This window comes from Aulonocara sp. 'chitande type north' Nkhata Bay, linkage group LG7 (assembly GCF_057382095.1).
Source record: "Aulonocara sp. 'chitande type north' Nkhata Bay isolate Kocher_YH1m ecotype deep benthic linkage group LG7, A_spYH_male_GT1.1, whole genome shotgun sequence".
NCBI lineage: Eukaryota > Metazoa > Chordata > Actinopteri > Cichliformes > Cichlidae > Aulonocara > Aulonocara sp. 'chitande type north' Nkhata Bay.
The window spans coordinates 36,761,292-36,780,825 of NC_141350.1; the positions used below are offsets into that span (position 1 = coordinate 36,761,292).

The 19,534-nt window shown below is 38.9% G+C and overlaps 1 protein-coding gene across 12 annotated transcripts in view; it reads right to left on the reverse strand.

Moving 5' to 3' along the window:
* vav2 (vav guanine nucleotide exchange factor 2) overlaps positions 1 to 19,534 on the reverse strand; it is a 194,088-nt gene that overhangs the window by 40,083 nt on the left and 134,471 nt on the right. For 7 of the 12 annotated variants that reach the window (XM_086300242.1, XM_086300250.1, XM_086300246.1 and 4 more), the window contains exons 4-7: positions 13,033 to 13,101; positions 2,803 to 2,908; positions 2,390 to 2,404; positions 540 to 638 (exon numbers count right to left, since the gene is read on the reverse strand). In XM_086300242.1, the coding sequence (XP_086156368.1) occupies positions 540 to 638; positions 2,390 to 2,404; positions 2,803 to 2,908; positions 13,033 to 13,101 (289 nt within the window). The remainder of the gene's footprint in view (positions 1 to 539; positions 639 to 2,389; positions 2,405 to 2,802; positions 2,909 to 13,032; positions 13,102 to 19,534) is intronic. The other 5 variants (XM_086300244.1, XM_086300251.1, XM_086300243.1 and 2 more) reach the window with 1 other exon arrangement.

The window sequence follows — 19,534 nt, forward strand, 5'->3', positions numbered from 1 at the left end:
CCTGATATAATTACTGTGTTTAAATGTAATCACAGAGCGGGCAATCTTTGCAGCAGAGCCTTGTGAATAAATATAATCCAACGCTGCTCCCTTCTCTTTGCCAGAGATGATCGTTCTCTTTCATACAAATACTGTGTGGAGTAAGAACAATCACCTGTGATAAACTTCAACACACAAAGAATAAAACACCTTTAAGGTGGGTGGAGAAGCATGCATATAAACAAATTTTATGATTAATTATTTCAGAAATATTTATTTTTCCCCGACACACATAGAGTATGTTCTCTCATATGTGATGTGTACTTAAAGGCTTAGGGATCAGCGTCATCCTTGAAAGCTGAGATAATAATAATCATATTGATCTACGTCCATGACACTTGTGTTCAAATATATATGACATTTCCATGCTGTGACCTGGCCCAAAGGTCTGAACCACCAACAAAGAAGTGACAAAGGAAAATTCAAGCATTGCATGGTTGTGCCAAAGGGAAAATGCACGCTTATCAGAAACTCAAATAGAGCTGTATTTGTAAACTCACCTTCTCAATGTCCTCTAAAGTCTTGTAGTACTTTGCTTCAGTTTCCTGAATCTCCACTAAGCAGCAGTTTCTCTTGTCATCTTCTGTCATACCCATTTTCTGCAGTGAGAATCAGATAAAATAATCAGTGACGACGATCACTTTGAACAGTTATATACTGCTAATTGTTTCAGTGATTATTTTTTTATATGTTACTAAGAATACATTAAAGGCTAAAATAACAGGGTCAGCATCACTAGTTTGCAATTTAAAGGACCACACAATGCTTTGATGTTTCCATCAAATTCTGCAACACTTTATTTCAACCTGTACTTGAAATTTTTTTTTTAGAAATTTTTGTATAACACTACTGCTATAAGAGCTGACTGTTGTTTTTATGAATTCCCAACTGTATGAAAAGCAGACTTATGACAAAGTGTTTGTGTCGTGTAATCCATCAAGGCCGTCGACTTGCGTTATCAGCAAGAGATAATGCAGTGCAGTCTTCCAATACAGTCACTTTTAGTCAATTTGCATGTAAACTCCTTTACTCTGCAAACACAATAAAATACTGACAAAATGAATTTAGACTTCATCTGACAGTTTACACAACTTATAGTCAGCTGTGCTTTCCTTTGCCAGGATGATCCACCCTTCATCATCAACATCTTTTTTTTATGTAGCCTATGATTTTTCCACACTTAAGAAATTTTTTAAAAGCTGAGACAGTAGGAACAAATCTAACCCCCCCCCCCAAAAAAAAAATAAAAATCTAACCCCCAATTATTGTTGTTTTTCTGTTAAAACAAGCAGAAATAAATGTAAAATTAGACATGTTTTGATACATGCTCGATAATCCAGAGAAGTGATTCTGTTCAACTGCAGGCAGCTGAACAGAGTTTTCCCCACAGGTTTCCTCAACTTTACAAACAGTGGTTATGTAACTATTGTTCATAGGGTTGGGGAAACCTGCAGTCAGCTGAGACTGGATGCGTGATGAAACGTTTCTCCCACTGAAGGCTATACATCCAGATGAACAGAATCATCCTTCTGGGAATGATTTTTTTTAATGTATCTGATTATGTCAAAGATAAATTTCTAAATATTTAGCATAGCTGGTGCCATGGCTAGAGATGGTGATGACACTGGCTATGACAGAAGGATGCAAAATAATGAGCGTTTGAGCGTCACTGTATGTGTGGGTTAGCTGGTTTAAGAAGACATGTGTAAAGAAATGTACATGAATCCAACGTTGTCAAGGCAAAACAATGCAAGCAGGCATGCTGTGATGGAGCCAGGTTAAGATGTGAAAAAGAGTCAAACTTCTACAGAGGGCCTGATGTCTCCATCTTCAGATGTGTATGTATGTGCATGCTTTGTTGAAAGAACAGTATACTGTAAGTGAGAAACCCTGTTGATCATGGCGAAACACACCCACACACATGTTGTAGTATGATTATGAGCACCCTGAGGAATTAATAGCTAAGCCATCTGGAGTAGATCTGGCTGTTGATAACCAGTGCTGGTAATACGAAAACTGGCACTAACAATGCAAAAATACAAGTCCAGGCCTTAGGCCAGCACAGGATCAACCAATCCGAGAAGTAGGGTTCAAAGCCAGCAGCATATTGTTTATTTGCTTTAGTGTGGCAGCTGGCGATGCTAGCTGAAGTCAGCACTGCAGTCACAGAGCTGAAGTCACTAGCTCTGAGTCAGACTGAACCAGATGGGGTATCGTTCACCATCGGTCCAACGGTCAGTAACTTAATTGGCAGATCTTTCTCTTGGGATGCTAGGAGTTGGTTTTAAATAAGGTGGTGGAGGGAATTTGCTGACAGGGTGTTGTGAGTCACAAGCACAGTGGCACTCACCTGCATGTATCTGATCTGCAGCATGAGAAAAGCAGAGCAAGTCAGAAGTAAAGATTTGTCACTGATTATGAAAGAGACATCTGCTACAGTTGAGTTTAGAGACACGATGTCATGCAGATACCGTACGACAATGACAAGGCCGACCACAGAAATAATCTAAAGCTAGTTAAAAGTGAGTGGGGGTGTTTCCTCTGGCACTATTAGTTCATTGCATTCCTGTAATGCAATTCGTTATGGTAAAATGAAATCATGCAAAAGAAAATTCTTCCAAAGAGTGGGGAGAGTTGCAGTGATTTAGTCATAGACCGTCACGTAGCACATTTGTACAGTATATTAAAAAACAACAACAAAAAAACGCAATCAGTAATTGTGAAAAGAAAACAAGTCCTTAATGATCAAACAGGAGTTCTCACCATGGGTTGTCGTACTTCCACTTTAATGATGTCCTCATAGATGTCGTCCCCATCATCCTCGCATGGCACACAGTCATAGATGTCATCCTCACCCAAGTCATGTTCACTGGGGGAAAACACATGCACTTTAGATGAACAAGTCCATCTAACCGCCAACCTTCAAAACCAAATGATAAACGGTCTTTTCTCACACCTCCACGTCAAACTTCTTTGAGTGCACAGACCAGGTGAACTAGCTTGTTATCCTTAACAAGCCCTGCCTGAAGGATACTAGTGATCTAGGCAAGGGAACACAGAACCTGGTGTTCACAAAGCTCCAATAAGTTATGAAGTGGCATCTCTCTTTAATGTATTTATGTTGTTTTGGCACCCAGCTAGCTCACTGACCTTTAATTAGGCAAGCAGCCAGCAGAGCACCGACAGTTACTGTGGAGAGGAGGATCTCCTGGGAAAGATTCTCATGCTCTGTGAGCCAAAACTGTGTCTCCCCCTGCTCCGTATATGCAATTATTGTTTGGGAAACTTATTGAGGCGGCAGGGATCCCGCAGCAGGAAAACACTTTGGCAAAGGGCCCATCTCGATGCAGTTAATAAGAAGGGAGCTTTAAGTCGCAAAAGGGAAATAAATGATTAAATACTGTAAATAAATAAAGAGAGTTGCCTGCTAAATAACAGAGGGCAACTGTTTGAACTTGCTCGCTTGTTTAAACAAAATTCCATTTACCTAGGCTGTATTCAGACACAGGGAGCGTAATGTTCTTGTATTACAATAAGTTGCCATAGATTCAGCCAACTTCAGTGATGAAGCCCTTTCTTTTATAATTAGTTTAGAGCATGATGAATAAGCTGTTAATTACTGTACTTGGTTCTGAAGGGTGCTTTGATCGTGATTTCTAAACAAATATATGGACATTTATTCATGGTGAACATGGGAAATATCATATGCATCTAAAAATATGTCTGTGTTATTAACTTTAATGGTGGTCTGACTCCCAAAAGGGATGCAAATTTAGTCACTAAAGGAAAAAAAATGATCTTAATTGCTTCCACGCTCTGTGCTGAACTCCAGTTTCTGTGAGGGTTGACAACCAAGACACACAAATGTACCATCCACCTCCATCTTTTGTTATAGTTCCCAACATTCGCTGCCCTGAAATCTTCGGGAAAAGGACGCCTAAGGTTGAGGCTCAGCGAGCATCCGCTCTTTTTGAATGTCCTTGAGCAGAACACCAGCTCAGGGGATGCTGTTTTGTACTCTGACCTCTCTGAGTGAGAACAAGAAAGAAGAGGGTTTGCTCTTCTTGGATGAATGCTGCATCCTCCAAGTGGATGTGCATGTGATCCCTAGCACATAAACCTGCCTGTTTGTGCATTCTTGAAGCACAAACCTCACTGCAGTCTGGCTAATGGGGGCCATAACCCAGCTGCCGTTATACCAAAACAACCAGATCCAGACCACAAAATCCTAATTCCCCTTTAAGATCACTGAAATTGGTTATTTTGTTGAGCTTTCATAAGATTTATCAATTCATGCATATTTGAAAACAAGATTTTGTAGCACAGGTCTACAAAAAAAAAAAGAAAAAAAGAAAAAAAAGAAATCTTGTTTGTAGGTTGGTGGATTCCATCCACTGTGATGTGACCTTCTACACGTGCCATCAAGGCAGTGGCATCCCTGCTTTCACTGCTGTCAGGGGAGGGAAAAAAAAGCGAAGTGAGAGAAATGCCCTCAATCAAATATGCAGCTTTACCGTAATGCTGGTGCTCAGGTGCGTTTGAAGTTTTAATTGAGGTGACTTGGTTCACTATCAGCACTGCGCTCCATCTTTCTTCATTAAGTAAAAGTGTCTCATGTTGAATACTGAGAAGGCTGCGTGGGAGGACAATGGCCACCTGATGCTGTCCCTTCAGTATCTCCTCTCTGAACTTTGAGACTACAGCACTCTCCGCAGACACAGATGAGCACCATGACAGAAAGGCTCTTTGGAAAGCAGGTAATTCACATATTTTTTTGTTTAATTCCTCAGACAGAGCTTTATATGAGGGAGGTTTAGTGCAGTGACATGAATGTTGCCTGTTAAGAGATCGAATAGGAAGTTTGTAATATCTAGTTCGTTTTTATCTATTAGAGAAAGCTTGGCTCACTGGAACATTTGTTAACATCTGTTAGCTTCTTCATCTCTCTTAGTTATTCAGTTTGTCACTGATCTTTTTTAGCAAGCAAGTTCAAAATGTATGCATGTTCTTATTAATGATTAATGAGTAATTACTGCATTATACTGATGAACCAGATGCGTAACTGATTATGAAAGCCAAACTTTTCCTATTTCTTATTTCGATCCATATTCAAAACATCATGCCAAGTTTTACTAATATGTGTTTTACTTATATGCCAACAGATATACAATATTTTATCTTGCTTGCATTTAGACAACCAATATTCATTATGATATTTTCCTTGTTGATTATAACAGATTGTTGCAAAATAGCATTGAGACAACATTGGAAAGGAGGTGTTTTACAACCGTTGTCATATCATTAATGTTAAAGCAAGTAACAAGTAAAGTAAATAGCAATCATTACCACACTGCTGAGCATTTTTCTGCTGGGAAATTTTGGGTCCTGGAATTTGTATGTATTTTCCTTTTGAAATGCACCACCCACTGACATTGTTCAAGAACAAGCACATCCCCTGGGGGAGGATGCTGCTATAAAGGTTTTACTAGCACAGGACACCACAAATACCTCCTCAGAACTGCTTGAGGAACACAACGAAACAGCCCAAGGCATTGATCCAGCCTCCAATCTCTGCAAATCTTAATGCAATTGAGAGGACTGGGGGGTACAATCCTGAGCCACAGAGGTCCTGCCTGACAAGACGCAAGACGTGAAGCATTGGCTGCAAACGTCCAGGTGGGACCGTCTGTGCTGTTCTGGTCCAATATAAGCAATATACCCACCCAGCAGATGGTTTTAATGATGTGGCTGTTCAACATAGTATGTGTAGTCAATCAAATCTGTGTGTGTATACACTGTGGGTATGTGTGTGTGTACACACACTGTTAGAAAGGGAGAGAGCAAGAAAACAGTAAGATCTTTCTATCCAGTTTAGTAAGTCACATGAGAATTATACAGCTTATTTCTTTATACTAATAAAAATTGCATTTATGTGCATGTGCACATGTGTAACCATCACAGTGAATGATTAAGGAATGGAAGTAGAGGACCTAAGGACTAACAAATTGGGTGTGATTTTCTCTCTGATTACACAGTGACAGGCTAAAGGCTGTCTAGTGTGCTTGCATGCAATTGGCCTGCTGTAATGTGCTTCCGGCCTTCAATGACATAGAGTTAACATGGGGGTAGTAGAATGTGACTCATCATATCTGAGCTACTGAGCACATGTCTCTGAAGGCTTGGCTGCTTTGTGTATTTTTATTTAAATTTCAAAAGTTGTTTTTCTTTGTTACTGCTTCAATATTCTGCTCCAGCTCTGACCCTCCACACTGTAGCTACTAAACTGCATTTGTGCAGTTCAAAATCAGAATAAATGGGGCAGTAGTTTAGCTCACTGGGATGTGGGAAAAAAAACCCTGTGGGATTGGCACATATACCACAGAGGAGAGCAAAGATATTGGGGCAAGGTACTATAAATGGAACCTGGAGCTTTCCTTAAGGTTTAGGGCCACAAATGTGCCTCGCTGTAGTACATTCACCGCATTTTGATAATGTGCACATGAGCAGGGAAGGTTTCACTACACTGCATAAAATACTGCATCATGGGGACACTAATATACTTTGGAAATGTATAGAAAGAAATCTTGGCTATATATAAAACATTAGTTTGATGGAAAAAACTGGGAAAGCACCTGATATCAACACCCTCGGGCACAGATTCTGATAACCTTAGAGGAATCAATACTGTACTATTTCCAAAAAGGCAGCAATGCATATGACATCATTAATAGCACAGTTTCTCTCCTTGATTGTAAAGATTAAAAGATGATAAATACTATTACTATGTAATACCAGTCATTTAGGGGCATGATGCTACTTAATACCTTGCATTAAGAAAAAGAAAGAAAAAAAAACAAACCTTAACTGAGCTCACTTCATGTTATTGACTTTTCATGTCAACCTGCCTGAGGGATTAATGGAGCAAAATAAAATGCAAAAGAGTGACACAAAAGGTTTGTGACAGTGCATGCTTCGGAATGGAAATCTATGTGTTCCTTTCGCAGAGCAAGAGTCCCTTGGCGACTGTGCCCGATCCACCCTGATTTCATGGTTTGTCAATTCCAGGATGGAGTCATTCCAGATGGGAAGAACTCTCAGCTAAACGATGTGAGGACTTGACTTGAGAAGGCCAGAGGGGAGAGGCACAAAGTTTAACATATTAACCTGTGAGACCTCAATTAGGATGAAGGCTGACCTCTATCTGAGTCATACAGTATACTTGTGGAAACAGATACAGTCCAGCAGAATGCCAAATCATCATATACAAATAAACCATAAGTGCACCTATCAGGGAATCTCCATTCCATTCATTTGCACTGAACATTTCTGGGTTAGCCCATAATGACTGCTTAAAGTATCATTTGACATTCTTCCGCCATAATATTGTAATTATGGAAATCTTCTTGCGACAAACCGTCACATGCCTAAAATGACACATGCAATTTTCAGGTAATCGAGAAGTGGGCATCACATGTCTTGCCGCCTCACTCTACTCCAGCAGCGCCCATCAAGCAGTATTTGCGGGGGTGATAATGTGCCTGATGTGAGCTCTCTCTCTCCTTGTGTGTTATGTGTAAAAAAGGGTAACTTGACCGCTGTGACGTGACGACGTCTGCAATTCATGAGTAAAAACAACTTCAGCCAAGCAGACACGAGCTCTTTTTCATGCTCACTGCGTTCAGGAGAGACTCGATCACCTGCAAAAGCTTTGACAATTGTGAATTAGGAAAAAAACATTAAACACAATCGCTGAACTTCACCAAGTCATAAAAGGTTGATTTCATTCCCACATGAGCGGCCAGAGCAGCCGTTTCATCTCAGCCGACATAATGTCAGTTTTTAAAACTCAAGTCAAAATCCATTTTTACAGACATCGGTCAAACGCGGTTAGCACCCACCAAACTTAATGATGCAGTTCTATTGATTTCTATTGTTTGCTGTATTATTTCTGTTTTACTTTTCCCACACAGCTTTTCTTTTCCACACTTAATATTTTTGGTGACAATATTGCAGTATTATTTCCTACATGCTGTTGTTTTTATGACACCATATGTCCTGCCATTGCACTATTTTCCTCCACTGGGATGCTTGTTGCACAGAATAGTTTTACATCCATAAAAATTATTACTGCGGGAGGATTATCGCTGTCCTCTCTCTCACTCTCGCAGTTCAGTCACGCACCCGTCGTAAATTACGTGCGCATCAATATTTCAGACTAATTAATAAGCCTCTGAGAGCAGGGTTATTGCTAGCGTGGCCTATGTGCTACTGTGTCCAACTGTATTAAGTGAAGGACATGCTGATGAATCAATTATGCTTGTGTCCATTGGTGAAACTAAATGCATAGATGTTCAGTGGAAAAGGTCAAGAGCAGCTGCACTAGAGAGCAGCATGATTAATTTAATAAGACCCAGCCCTCTGGACCTACAGGTTACACAAAGAGCAAAGTGTTACAACACCACTGACCATTTCAGGAAAAAGAAAAGATTAACTCAACCTGCTGCCATGGTTACAGAGGCTAAAACCCATCAGTGGAGAAAGGACATTTTGGAGGTTAAAAGTTAGAGGCAAGACACTAGTGCAGTCGATAAGTGTCATAATGGAACGCCTGTGACTGTTTGCTGTGCTGGGCTATTGTTGCTACTGAGGTACACACTGACTAAAACCAGCGCATCTTTCAGCAGTAATTTCAGCAACCTGGACAGTGCACACCACTGTCATTTTTCAGGTGTATTTAGAACCACGGTAAACACAGGGAGCATTGAATAAGATTGAATTTTTTTTTTATTATACACACACAAAAAAAATTGTTTCATGGGTTTCATGGCATTACTCCACAAGTTTTCAAATTCTCTGGTTAAAAATCATGCGGTATCCTGATTAACCTCAGGAGTTCTTAGGTAGGCTCCAAACATGATTTATAAGTTGTCCTCCCACACACAGAATTGAAGTTTATAAAGAAGAATGTGCAGAGAGAAACGCACCAACCTCGCTCACGCTACACACCATGAATACAGAGATTGGAGGGAGGCAAGCCCACAAAGTGGATAAACTGAAAAAAGACAGGCTCAATATAACAGTTCAGACAGTCTGACGGAGTTTTTCCTGCTGTTTTCTATTTAAATAAATGTTTATTGATATATAAAATTTACTGTTCACAAAAATCATACCCAATTATTGATTTGCAATTAGATTTGCAGGGATCCTAATGATAATGTTAGGTGTTAGAAATAGCTGCTGCCATGCATAATGGTCTCTTTTCCTGCTGCAAGCTGTTGCACTTTGTTGGCTGTCATTTGTAATCCAACTTTTTCTTTTTTCTTTTTTTTTTCTTTTATCTCTGCCATTGTTCTTTGCTCTGTACTAGATAAGGAGTACAATTTGTGTGCCAATCTGCGAGCACACTGTGTTATTTTTAGAAAGCCTGCATCCACGCTGTCCTTTTCACCTCACGCCATATCTGTGCACCTTGGCTCTCCCTCTGTGTCTCACTACTTGAAAACCCCTTCTCTAAATAAATGGAAAACAAAAAAAGGAAAGCAGCCTCTCACTATGCTCTTTTTCTTTTCTTTTTTTTCCCTTTAGTTTATGTTCCATGGTAAAAGCCCATGTTCCAAGTTTTCAGGGCTTCATATCTGGAATTAAATCCATTACTAGCCTTTTTGGCTAGCCCTGCTCTTCTGGTGCATGAGAAGATGCTAAAGGATGATTATGTATTCAGCGGGCATATATCTATAGCTCGCATGCTCACCTTTCTATAACTCGCTCTCCTCCCTCCTATCTATCTGTGATAAATGACACCATTCTCAAAGCCTTTAACTAATTATTTTCCATTAATCCGAGTCAAGCGGCTGCTGTCATCGCTGCCAACTCTGAGCGCATCTTTCACAGACAGAAAAACCCAACAACCCACCTAATATGCACCAAACCAGGCAACCCGTTACTGAAGGAGGTATAGAGGCAGCTAAACCTGGAGTGATGTTGGTGTTACTGTGGCAACAGGAAGAGTGACAGAAGGCTCTATGCGTGTGTAATTAAGCAGTTAGAGGAAATTGGCAGAAGTGACAATCACAGTTCACTTTTAAACTTCGCGAGGTGCGTCACAACCGACAGGTAGAGAACTGTTACATAGTCAGATCCTTTTTTTTTATATAACCGGTGGTTCATGTGAGCCTATTCAGATTAGAAAAAACAATGTAAAACTATACATAAAAATGGGGGTAAAGAACAAATGAAAAACAACCATATGCTGTATATCACTCATACTTTAGTAGATGCAGAAAAAGCTGTTGTTTGTATATTACTTATCTGTTGCAACATAAAATTATAATGAAAAAACTTTATACTTTATAACTTTATAAATCTGAATATTTTGAAACAATGCCTACAATTTTTTAAAGAACCTGGCATCGCTATACAAATATATATAATCCTGTAAAATAGTCAGATGTCTATTCATATTAATGTACAGAATTCACCTGCTTGCTGCTACTACTGCACATTCACCCAACGTATATACTACATATATATATATATATATATATATATATATATATATATATATATATATATATATATATATATATATATATATATATATATATATATATATATGTGTAGTATATATATATATATATATATATATATATATATATATATATATATATATATATATATATATATATATATATATATATATATATATACTATACACATATATATACTACACACACATACAGTGGGGCAAAAAAGTATTTAGTCAGCCACCGATTGTGCAAGTTCCCCCACTTAAAATGATGACAGAGGTCAGTAATTTGCACCAGAGGTACACTTCAACTGTGAGAGACAGAATGTGAAAAAAAAATCCATGAATCCACATGGTAGGATTTGTAAAGAATTTATTTGTAAATTAGGGTGGAAAATAAGTATTTGGTCACCTCAAACAAGGAAAATCTCTGGCTCTCACAGACCTGTAACGTCTTCTGTAAGAAGCTTTTCTGTCCCCCACTCGTTACCTGTATGAATGGCACCTGTTTGAACTCATCATCTGTATAAAAGACACCTGTCCACAGCCTCAAACAGTCAGACTCCAAACTCCGCCATGGCCAAGACCAAAGAGCTTTCGAAGGACACCAGGAAAAGTATTGTAGACCTGCACCAGACTGGGAAGAGTGAATCTACAATAGGCAAGCAGCTTGGTGTGAAAAAATCAACTGTGGGAGCAATCATCAGAAAATGGAAGACATACAAGACCACTGATAATCTCCCTCGATCTGGGGCTCCACGCAAGATCTCATCCCGTGGGGTCAAAATGATCATGAGAACGGTGAGCAAAGATCCCAGAACCACACGGGGGGACCTGGTGAATGACCTGCAGAGAGCTGGGACCAAAGTAACAAAGGTCACCATCAGTAACACACTACAACGGCAGGGAATCAAATCCCGCAGTGCCAGACGTGTTCCGCTGCTGAAGCCAGTGCATGTCCAGGCCCGTCTGAAGTTTGCCAGAGAGCACATGGATGATACAGCAGAGGACTGGGAGAATGTCATGTGGTCAGATGAAACCAAAGTAGAACTTTTTGGTATAAACTCAACTCGTCGTGTTTGGAGGAAGAAGAATACTGAGTTGCATCCCAAGAACACCATACCTACTGTGAAGCATGGGGGTGGAAACATCATGCTATGGGGCTGTTTTTCTGCCAAGGGGACAGGACGACTGATCCGTGTTAAGGACAGAATGAATGGGGCCATGTATTGTGAGAGTTTGAGCCAAAACCTCCTTCCATCAGTGAGAACTTTGAAGATGAAACGAGGCTGGGTCTTCCAACATGACAATGATCCAAAACACACCGCCCGGGCAACAAAGGAGTGGCTCCGTAAGAAGCATTTGAAAGTCCTGGAGTGGCCTAGCCAGTCTCCAGACCTCAACCCCATAGAAAATCTGTGGCGGGAGTTGAAAGTCCGTGTTGCTCGGCGACAGCCCCAAAACATCACTGCTCTCGAGAAGATCTGCATGGAGGAATGGGCCAAAATACCAGCTACTGTGTGTGCAAACCTGGTAAAGACCTATAGTAAACGTTTGACCTCTGTTATTGCCAACAAAGGTTATGTTACAAAGTATTGAGTTGTATTTTTGTTATTGACCAAATACTTATTTTCCACCCTGATTTATGAATAAATTCTTTACAAATCCTACCATGTGGATTCATGGATTTTTTTTTCACATTCTGTCTCTCACAGTTGAAGTGTACCTCTGGTGCAAATTACTGACCTCTGTCATCATTTTAGGTGGGGGAACTTGCACAATCGGTGGCTGACTAAATACTTTTTTGCCCCACTGTATATACTACACACGCATATATATATATATATATACTACACATATATATATATATATATATATATATATATATATATATATATATATATATATATATATATATATATATATACTACACACGCATATATATATATATATGAATAATGTTCTTCCTCTACACCCCCCCCCCCAATTTTTTTGCACATGTCGAGGAGCGTGTCAGGCTACATTTCACTGTGTGTTATACTTGTATAACTATGCATGTGACAAATAAAGAACCTTGAACCTTGAATGTGCATATAAATATGCAAAACTTGTGGGCCCAGGGTAAAACCTTTGGCACTGTGGCCATTTCATAAGTGCGAAACATTTCACCTCCCACATCCAACTTTATAATCAATGATTAGCAATTAAAAAGGGTCAACATTTAAGTGCATCAGTCTTTTGTGTTAATCTTTGCCACAAAAATCTAAATTACAGAACTCAGTTTCAGTCTACATTTCCCCCTGGTTGTCCATGTCCTACTCTTTATGTAGGACACCCTCGACTGAGTTAGCGTTTGCTAGGATATATGGTGTTCATGGGTACATTTAGGGTTAGGAAAAGTCTTCGGAGAAATAACACAAAGTCCCCCTAGGTGATGAAAAACAGTTTGTGGTGAAAAGAAGACTTACTCTGCCAACTCCTCCAGGCTCCGGTACACATCATCCTCATTCTCAGCAGTATCCTCCGATGGAAAAGGTCTGGCACACACGCACACACACATATGCAGACACACAAAAACAAACAAACAAAAAACAGAGAGTGAGACAGAGTACAAAATGCTTTATCACTGCAACAGCTCAGTGTTCCAGGTAGAAAAATAACTAGTCAGAAACGTCATGTTACATCTGTCAGGTTGCCACTCTTTGCTCCATCATTTCAACAGCACAGGGGCAGAATCTATTCAACAGAGGACCCCATCAGTCACAAACAACATTGTCAAAACACATCAACATACTGCTACTGGCTGATAAAAAAAGAAAAAAAATCTGCCATCTTCCACCAGCCAACCTTCTCAGGAATTCAGGAAGGAATACACTATTTTTTCTTCAGATGGCTAGGCAGGTGGCTCATATATCCTCTCACAGGGTTTTTGGACAGCTTGTCAAGGACCCTCAGGGGCAATGTAAGGGACTGACTATGAAATACAAAAAATGACCAACCTGAATGCAACCTTCACTGCTTACACGAATCAACTGATCCTATGCTGAAATTTCCCTTTCCTGCAAACACTGTCAACAAACAATCCTCCAAAGGAGTAGCAGAGCATAGAAGTGGAAGATTAATCAACTAAATCAATAAACAGCATATCTTTATCTCCAAGATTTCTGCCAACTTTACTCTCAAATGCATGATCAGTGTAGATCTCAAACGACCAACGCTGTTAAATATCCTTTTTTACCAAGAGCAGATTGTGACTGCTGCAGATTATAGCCTATTAGCTTAATGCTGTGCACAACCGAAACCCATTAAAGTCACTGAGGTCATGATCAGTGCTAATCATCAAAACACAAATGGCAGAGAAACAGTTTGTGTATTATTACTACACACACTCTATACCCTAGGACAAACAGTAAACCTTATGAAAGTCTCCAAATCCATAACACTCACGTTGTTTTACAGCTTACACAAATACTACAATTATTATTATTATTTTAATACAATGATAACAGCTTTTAGAAAAGTAAAGCATGGTTTCTTTTTTGGTTTCCCAGAAAAAGCAGAGCACCAGAATTGGACCTTGGACCTCCATTTTATGCCACTGTAAGTGATTTCACTTGCAAGGTATCCCATTTTAGTTTCAGGTGAATCGCATGTTATTCCTCTTTCAACATTAAAGCCGTTCATATGTGGTGATGAGGTATTGTTGTACAATTATGAGGCAATAAGCCTCACTTCTCTGTTTGCCTTTTTTAAAACACTGAGAGTAGAATTAAAGCAGTTAACTCTACTGACATTTATTAAGTCATTTTCAGTTCACTTTTAATTTTTTAATTCTCTAACTGCTGCATCATTTCCCAAATCTGGGATCAAGTATTTCTCAGCTCGTCGTAAATGAACAAATAAAGTGGTGGTTATTTTCATGTGGGAGAATTTAGGAATCAGAGTAGAGCACAAAAGGGACAGCAAATGAAAAAGATGTCACTGTCAAGACTGAGAAGTGAGCTGGAAGCTGATGTGGACTCTTCAGTGATGATACAAGACAAGACCTTCAAAGCTCTCACAAAAGCCCTCTCCTCTCCGTTAGCGCACAGCTTTGAAATCCTTTGACTGTGTTTAATCCTATGATATGATCAGAAGAGTGAGACTCAGTTCCATGCCCTCCTAAAAAGCCAACTGAAGTGGACTGCGTCTCTGTAAAGCTGTGTGTATGTGTGACACCAGTAATTAGCCTTTGTGTAATTAGAACATGTCAGCCATCAGGGTAATGAATGCTCAGCTAGACAGTCAAAGGTCAACTAACACACACGCACAATACTGCATGAGCCGCTTTGGTTTATTTATTCTGCTAACTGTTCCATGCTTAAGTGCTGTAACTTTATTAAAACGCATATTTTCAAAAGACAATTACAAGTACTACTAACACAAAAAACTGCCTCATCTGATTTATGTTACCTTCTCGCTAACTGTTATGAAGCACACAGGGCGCTTTCTCCGGAGTGCAATAACACACCCACATCTGAAGGCCCCCTCCAATGAAATGTGCATTATATTATAAGTTATTAATGGAGTCCCGCAGGGCAAAATTTAATTACATAGTAGTTTGTGGAGATATGCACTCGTATCTATCACCTCTGTGTTGTTTTGCGGAGCCAAGCTCTGTCCGGTGCTGCTGTTTTCATTTCTCTTAATGGTGCAACGAGGTACAATTGAACTATGTTCATAATTTCATCAGTACACCTCTGATGAGCTGTCTCTTGGCTATTCAGTGCTAGAAGGGAAGGGGGGGGGGGGCTCGATTACATGCACGGTTTCCAACTTTCATGCTTTAGGAGTGCGACACCTGCTTTCAGTCTTTGTCTCGCCTTCTCAAGCTGCTCAAACTAATCTCATTGCAAATAAAGCGAAGCCTCGGAGCGCATCCCTGGTGAAGAAAACTGCTACATGTTAAACAGAGGTTTCAGAGGGGGAAGACTGAAACAATTCAGCACCAACTGGTCTCCAGACTTCATAGAAAATGGTTACTCGAGGAGCACATTACCTTTGGAAAATGATTACAATTTCATGTCACTGACTCTTGCATCATTCACCTCATTTCACTGTTTTACTCCAAAATGTAAAAATGCAATGGACACCACATTAATGGGAGCTGGTGAATGATTTGTGTTTAGAAAATGTTAAAGATTTGTTTTTTGCTTGCAGATATATTTTTAATTTTAGTTTTGCCTGTGAATGCATCACATATCTGCAGGAGTCTAATCATTAGTTAGTGGCCATCCACACTGAGTCATGAGCTTCATCACAGCTGTCCAGATGTTTTTCATTTTACTTCATTTTTTTGTTGTTATCCAAAAAGAAAATAGAAGAAGAAACCTTACAGCAGTAAGACCTGGGGTCCCTGCATGCAATGTTTCTCCTGGAAGAAATTCATTATTAAGCATACATATATATGATGAAAAGATGTATCAAATGTAGAATTTATATATATATATAAATTTACAAATTTATTAGACCATCACCCAACGTAACATTTATGTCACAGCTGCACTAAATTTACAGTTTAAGTAATTACAAAAAACATATGTTTCTTTAATGGTTAACCCACCAGTATCTGCAGCCTCTTTAACCCAAATGTATCTATAAAGCTAAAATATAATTATTGTTGTTACCCATGAAGTTACTGTTAAAGCACTTATGTTTGTTTGTTTTGTTTTTTTACAGTTTTGCATCCCTGAACAGAAAAATTAGTCTTAATGCTTTTATGTTATGCTTGATTCATTTTTGACTTCTCAGTGTGCCGACTCAAATTTGGGTATAAAAACACAAATTCAGTTCAGTAACTGCTGCAAGTTTTGGTTTTAAATACATTTTTCCCAGAGTTCTAAAATATCTGTGTTGTTGTTTTAATTTGAATAAGAGGTGCTCTAATAAATTTGTTAAGCACCGTATACTATATGTTTTTTTGTATTTATATTTTTTCTCATTTAAAAGTACTTTGAAAAGAGACTAAAAGAGATTCAGTATTTTTGTAATTGTAGCCATGTATAACCAATGAATTTGGTGTCTTTATGTGTTTTTGCCTACTTTTAACCATTGAGGTATTTCTTTTTTATTTATTTGAATGCTTTTTTACTTTAATTCCTAGCAGGTGAATGACGAATTGGATGATTCAACTTTTAAATATTATAGTCGCTTTTGTTATTTGATTTGAAACATCCCATGGTCAAACCACAAGAGGTAAAAAATCTCTTTAAGCACAGATAAAGCATTGTTTTGCTTAGGTTTTTTGTTTTTCTTACTTAACAATTTTCATAAATCAGAGTTCTCATCTTACACATTGCAGCTCTTCTTCCTTTCTCACTGAATTACATTACTGTAATGAACCCCAATGTCTTTGTGATCATGTCTAATTTATTCCACACTCTTCTGGTGTAATGGGAACTGTTAGTGCAGGTGTCCTGTACAAATCCGCAATGAGCCAGTCCCATTGATCCATTATTGTCAAACAGCAGAACAACAGTGTAGATGTTGTGTGTGAAAGCAGCTCAAATGGTCAGCAATGGAAGCAGTTTCATGTCCCAGGACACGGCTTCATTTCTGCAGGGGTCGATAAATCGCTGGAGCTCCAGCAAGCTTCCGCACTTTGCTCACTTTGCTACTTATTGTACCATGCTTGTCTATAAATCTCCCCATTCTCCCTGAAAACCCACTGCTACAGTTTCATTTCCTGGGGAGGGGCAGTGTGTGCAATCAGCATGTGAATAGGAGGGTTTTTTTTCTTTTTTTTCTGCAGAGCTGGATTCACAGCACTTACAGAGAAATTAGCACATGCAGTACAGTCAAATGGTATATAAGAAAAACAGAAACGGGCATGCAACATGATGACTGTGTACTAATAAGCGTGATGTTCAGTGGTGTAAAGGGGCACAAAATAAACACAGTTAGACAGACGAAGTGTGTTTTACTATTCCTTATATCCTAAATAACAATAGATAAGTTCATAAACTAATACATATGTCAACAGGCAGATTTTGTTACTTTTAGACAGATGCAAGAACTTCCTGCTTCCCTTTGTTCTGTGTTTATGCTAAACTAAGCTAGCTAGCTATATTCTTCAGATTTTTAATTATCATAGAATATACATCAATATTCTAATGCAGTTCTCAGGAAGCAGAGATGGAGATGTCATCACCAATTCCTTATTTAGAAAGCAACTATGCTGTTTAGACATTGTTACACACACCTACCATCTTTGTTCACCTGCTCTGTCTCTTCTCTCTGTCGTTTCTCCCTATAGCTGACTGGCTAAAGGATCTACATCTGCATGTAAAGAGGGAGAATGTTGGACAAATTTTCACTGCAGTTTTTTTTCCAACCTTTTGTATCATGTCTGGAATTTAAGAGGAAACTTCAAAAAGAATGCCTCATTTTGCAGATTTTGACCCAAAACAAAGGGTTAAAAATGTTATAGTCTAGTTTTGGTCTCAGTTGCTTCTTCATTTAGCATATCTCGCAATTTTTCTGTAAGTCTTCTTTCAGGGAAGCTCTTTCTTATCCTTTGAGCTATACTGTAAATGCTTATCCATGAGCATGTAGCAAATTTCAAACAATGATTACAGAGTCTGATTTTTATTTTTGTTTATTACACTGATTAATTAACTCAAGTCAAACTTGGGTTTTGGTGATCTGAAGAAAGACTTTGGGTAAATCTGATGAAATATTTGTGACTGCCTGGAGGGAAGCCATAAAACTTTCAGTTTTCAAACTTCTGATATGATTAACCAAGATAAATAAATCTTTAAAAAAATTATCAAACCAGGGCTTCTTGGCTTGTTAGGCAAATGTGCAAACCACCATGAAGCCACTATAATATTTAAAAAGTAAACATTCACAAATGTAAATACATTGCATGTGACAATATCACACTGGAGGATCATTATATTATGTCAACTTCCTGATCAGATCAGTCTATGTGGTGATCTGAGGTGTCCCACACTCTATGACCTGATCCCTCAGAGGCCAGGAGATACTGTACACTCAAACAGCAGGGATCAGTGATGAATTAGGACACAAGCACAAGCGGGTTGAAGGTTACAGTAGGAGGATAGTGTGTGTGGGCGGTAGGGTGGCTGTCTGGAGGGGGCTTGGGGTGACAACAGGGCAGAGGATGATGCAGGCTTATACTGCAGATAAGCCGTAAGAAAGCCAAGGTCAACACGTTTGACACACAAAAAGATGAGAACATGAGGCTTAAAAAAAAAAAAAGAGGATTTGTAGTTTTGTTACTGAAGAAGACAACGTCAATCATGAAGGCAAGCAGAATAAAATAGAAAATAAAATGGGACCAGTTAAGGTTTTAGTGCTAAAAATATGTTGTAGGAGAGGGTTAAAATAATGCATCATCACATTTTAAATTTTGTTCTTTGCTAAATTGTCTGTTATGTGTAGAATTTGTTCCTGTTTCATCATTTGAATCTATGAAAAATGCCACAGATAACCACAATGCTTTTTCATCAAGGTTCTTAAAGAGCTATTAGACAAAATTTGGCAAATCTCAGTGCTGTGTGCAGTGTGTCTGAATAAAGTGAACGAGTGAAGGACAAAAGAAGAAGTGGCAGACCTAAAAAGTATCTACAACAGACGAACAGTATGTGAACGCCATATTCTTAAAAATAGGAAAATGTCCAGTAAAGACCTGACACAGGGCCTGAGAGATACATCTAGCCCTTCAGTTGATCTGTCTGTGTGGAGGAGGTACACAGAGATACAACAGTGAGTGTCTACAGATGGAGGCTGTCATGGTTTGGGGCTGCATTTCAGCCAGTGGTGTTGGGTATACTGTCAAAATCAATGGAATAATGAATGTGGAAAAGTCCCATTAAAAATGTAAAACACATAAGAGCACTTAATGTCCTTCAAGTTGCATGGAGAACTATTCCTGGAGAGGAAATACAAGAACGGTTCCCTAACAGA